The sequence below is a fragment of the Oncorhynchus mykiss genome, chromosome 9, assembly GCF_013265735.2.
Source record: "Oncorhynchus mykiss isolate Arlee chromosome 9, USDA_OmykA_1.1, whole genome shotgun sequence".
In the NCBI taxonomy this organism is placed as follows: domain Eukaryota; kingdom Metazoa; phylum Chordata; class Actinopteri; order Salmoniformes; family Salmonidae; genus Oncorhynchus; species Oncorhynchus mykiss.
The window spans coordinates 15684298-15689177 of NC_048573.1; the positions used below are offsets into that span (position 1 = coordinate 15684298).

Here is a 4880-nt window from a genome sequence, read left to right on the forward strand (position 1 = left end):
GTAATCGTGTAATAACTGAAACTAAACAGTTATCTTTTTTTAACAATATTTTTTAAAGTCTTTGTATGTTTATTGGATAGAGGGAGATAGAGGTGAAAGGTAGGAGAGAGAGTGCTGATTCGAATCCATTCTGGCAGTGGTACAACTGACCTCTGCTCCAGAGGCAGCAGCATAGACCGCTAGACCACCCCAGACTACTGAACAGGCCTCTCTTGCCAAATAGATTATTATCTCAATGAGATTAACCTGCATTAATAAAGGTTCAATGAAAACAGTTTACTTCCTACTTCCTCCCTGACTTCTAAACCCACATGGTTGCTTTGGAGATCTGACAGTGTGCCTCACCATAACGACAGGATCTTTGAGAAGGAGTCTGTCCTGATGATCCCCCCGTCAACGTCCATGGAGAGAAACGTGGGAGCTCAGGGCGACAGACAGACAGGCAGACAAGCAGACAGACAGACAGAAACACACGAGCAGCCTGTTTATGATATACAGTAGGGGTGATGCCAGTGCTGTGTCCCAATAAAACACACAAAGTCAAAATACATGAAACAATTACACTTTTTTCACCTTTTCAAACTGTAGGAAGTAATAGGGGTCATCCTCGATAACAAGGAGGTCATACTGTCTGGCAAGCTGTCAAAACGAGAACAAAAGCTGATTAGTTCTGGTGAATTAAACCTTTAGGGAAATCAATTTTCCACTCAGGTCAGAAAAGAACAAGCACAATCATTTCGCTCCCATATGCATAAGTCATTGTTTCAGTGTCAGTAGTTTTTACTGGCCCTGTGACCTGACCAGGACCGTGTCAAACTCCAGTCCCTAGTCATAGGCTGGTCAACATGAATCAGACCGTTAGGGAAATCATTAAAGAGAAGTAGAACAATGGATTCAGATTGGTTCCCTCTTTTCTTGGCTAATGCATAGCCCTGTTTAAATACTTTATAAATCCTTCCTTCCTTGTTTCCTTGAGGTAAGCACTGACCTATAACTGATTCAATAGGTGAAAGCAAGGTTACCAACTTCTTACTATCACCAATTCAACCAATTCAAATCTGTGATTACTTCAAGGAAGGAAGGTAGAAAGGAAGGGTGCATTTTCACGTATTTGAACAAGGCCTATATTCTCAGAAAAGGAGTGATATGTGGCACCACTTGTCCTCTTAGGGGATCCCTCTGAAAAGATAGAACCATTTAAGATCAGATAGAACTCTTTCTGGTTCCAAATAGCACCCTTTAACAGGTTCTATTTGAAACCCAGGTTCTATTTAGAACACAAAAGGGTTCTCTCTGACCTGAAAAAGGAAGCCTATTTTCAAGGGGTTCTCCTACAGGGTGGCGCAGCGGTCTAAGGCACTGCATCTCAGTGCTAGAGGTATCAATACAGACACCCAGGTTCCAGGCTGTATCACAACTGGCTGTGATTGGGAGTCCCATAATAGGGCAGCGCACAATTGGCCCAGCATCGTCCGGGTTTGGCTGGTGTAGGCCGTCATTGTAAATAAGAATTTGTTCTTAACTGACTTGCCCTGGTTAAATACAGGGACAATTGGTGTTACTTGGCAGTCTTTTTTTCTGAGAGTGTATGGGTCTGCACCTTGAAGATCTCCCTCTTCCTCTGGGTGGTCAAGGAGGCCCCGGTGGGGTTTCCTCCATTGGGGATGGTGTAGAGGACCCTGGGTACGGTGCTGTCTGGCTTGTGGACATCTGCCAGGTCCCATTGGGACAGCACCTCCTTCAGACCCCCCAGGATCATACCGTGCTGGTCACCAGAGGGAGGGAGGGAGGGAAGGAAGAATGGTGAAAGAGAGGGAGAGAGAGTGGGAGCGGGACAGAGAGAGAGAGAAAGAGAGTGAGAGAGTGTTTGTGAGAGAAAGAGAAGTGCTTCTTACTGCAGCGAGAGTTCCAGAGTAGGTAGATGCGTGGAGTAGACCGTCTCCAGGATTGACAAGCATTTCAAAAACCTACCAAAAAAAGGGGAAAAAATTATCCCGTACCCAGAATCAAAACATTCCCTTCAACATAGACAAAAGTATACTGAACACAAATATAAAAGCAGCCTGTAAAGTGTTGGTCCCATGTTTCCTGAGCTGAAATAAAAGATCCAAGAAATGTTCTGTACACACAAAAAGCTTACTTCGTTCAAATTTTGTGCACAAATTTATTTACATCCCTGTTAGTGAGCATTTCTCATTTGCCAATATAATCCATCCACCTGACAGGTGTGGCATATCAAGAAGTTGATTAAACAGCATGATCATTACACAGGTGCACCTTGTGCTGGGGACAATAAAAGGTCACTTTAAAAGGTTCTGTTTTGTCACACAACAAAATGCCACAAATGTTTCAAGGCTTGAAGGAGCGTGCAATTGGCATACTGACTGCAGGAATGTGCACCAGAGCCGTTGTCAGAAAACTGAATGTTCACTTCTCTACCATAAGCCGCATCCATGTCATTTTAGAGAATTTGGCAGTATGTCCAACCGGCCTCACAACCACAGATCACGTGTAACCACACCAGCCCAGGACCTCCAGATCCGGCGCCAATAATTAATTGCAATATGAGTGAAATTGAGTGAAATTGTTTTCCTTCCAAAAAACATTGTAATTAAGTTTGTTAGAAAGCAGCTTTTCTGTGTTGGAATGGTGTGGACGTACCCCAACATCAGAATGGTGTGGACGTACCCCAACATCAGAATGGTGTGGACGTACCCCAACATCAGAATGGTGTGGACGTACCCCAACATCAGAATGGTGTGGGCATCTGTCATGAAAAATATTAGGAGAATGACATCCTCCTACATGAGGAAATAGAAAGCATTTTTTGAACAGTCTGAAGTGTTTTTTCTCCAATTTATGCTTTGGCCACAAAGACGAGAGTCAACAACATTACTTGGGTATGAGTTAACAGAATATAAACTTTCAAAAGTCAGATTTTCACTGGGACAGTTACTTTAACCTTTCCATTCATAGGGGTGAATTCTAAGTTTAGTTGAATTTTTATTTAAGTCAATGAGAGGCGAAGTGAAAGACGTGAAATTGGAGGTTAGGATTCACCCCATTCAGAATAACCTACAGTTACAAAACCTCACCCAATTCTCTTATATTTTTTTGAAACAAGAAATAGGCCTAATCATTAATAATTACATTTGTATAGCAGCCAAGGTATTAATAACATATTCAGTATTTGATGTGTGTATTGGATCCTGGGCTGCATAATAGGATGCCATTTGAGACTCAGCCTTGGCTTTATTGTCCCGGCATCTCTTATCAGCTGTGATTGAACCAATGCAGACCACACACACACACACACACACACACACACACACACACACACACACACACACACACACACACACACACACACACACACACACACACACACACACACACACACACACACACACACACACACACACACACACACACACACACACACACACACACACACACAAACACACACACACACACACACACACAACACACACACACACACACACGCACACACAGGTTGAGAGCGCTATAGACCAATACGAGACACTATTTATACAGATAGTAATAAAGCTAGATAAGGAGCCATTAGAGAGATAACCTCCCTTCTAACACTGCCATTGACTAGTATAGGTGTCATGTTGTCCTAACCTTTTCAATGTTGAACAGCACTGTGACAGGTCAACAGTTTAAACAGGCCAATGATTTTACATTGTAAACTTAGCCAATTCCTGACCATATGAATTGTGTGTTAGAGCTAGCCATGTACTGTTTATTACTCTGTTTGTGTCAAGGGGAGATTTTGGAGGCTATGTTCTTGTTGACTCTCCTATATTGTAGCAATACGAGGGTAGCCCTGACCAGGACACGAACCAGTAACTGTCAACCCAACACCTTAACCGTTACGCCAAGAGATCTGAACCTCTTGACGAGGTCACTAGGTGTTGGGTTAAGGTTGTTACAATATCATGCTCTGAAGAAGCTTCCAGGATCTTTTAGAAGACTAGCCCTTTCGTGGGATAAAATACTTAAGGGGGTTGTGGCCAATATACCACGGCTAAGGGCTGTTCTTAGGTATAAACCCCCGAGATGCCTTATTCCTATTATAAACTGGTTACCAACGTAATCAGAGCATCAAAAATAAATGTTTTGTCATACCCGTGGTATATGGTCTAATATACAACGGCTTTCAGCCAATCAGCATTCAAAGCTCGAACCACCCAGTTTATAAATCATAATAAACAATATCTTGGTCAAAAGTAGTGCAGCATATAGGGAATTGGGTGTTATTCCGTACACACCCAGTGTTTCCCGCTGGAGGCAGAGTACTGTAGAGCCCTCTTCATCATGGTCTCGTCGAAGGTGGTCGTGTCACCATTCTGTCCCCATTCTTCACCTGGATGGAGCAGGACTGGAAGGGGAAGGTGTTGGGAGCCCCTCCGGCCAGGGAGATCATGGAGGGGGAGACCTCTGCTGGGGGAGGATAATTATCTAAGATACTGTTTGAAGAGGTAGGGACATATGGACAGATAGGGTATTTACATGCTGTCTACTAATGTTGATTTTTGGGTCAAGTTACAACAAGACATAAAGACATAGTAAATACTGTTCACCCATCCCATGTGAATCATCTTCAGAAAAACGTGATTATGGTATAATGATGAGATGTGTTATACTATGTTTAGTTTGAGTGTGATATCCTTGGCACGTTGATAGAGTACCTTGTATGTTACTGGCAAGACAAGTACAGTAGTAGGTTGTGAACTAAACTCCTAAGTAGTTACGGTTACTATGTTGTCCTGCTCCTGCGTACAGCAGCACTGGAGTGGATTATCTTGCAATAAAGGCAGCGCGAATAGAGAGCAATAGTAATGGAGTATTTTTGT

At 43.0% G+C, this 4880-nt stretch overlaps 1 protein-coding gene across 1 annotated transcript; it reads right to left on the reverse strand.

Annotated features, from left to right (window-relative positions):
* Nucleotides 1-341: 341 nt before the first annotated feature.
* Nucleotides 342-4450, reverse strand: LOC118966163 (kynurenine/alpha-aminoadipate aminotransferase, mitochondrial-like). The gene is made up of 6 exons (XM_036989260.1): nucleotides 4370-4450; nucleotides 1862-1967; nucleotides 1601-1776; nucleotides 574-639; nucleotides 475-481; nucleotides 342-421 (listed from the first exon to the last, which is right to left on the reverse strand). Exons 1-6 carry the CDS (start codon nucleotides 4448-4450, stop codon nucleotides 342-344), a joined length of 516 nt encoding a protein of 171 aa, XP_036845155.1.
* Between the last annotated feature and the right edge of the window lie 430 nt (nucleotides 4451-4880).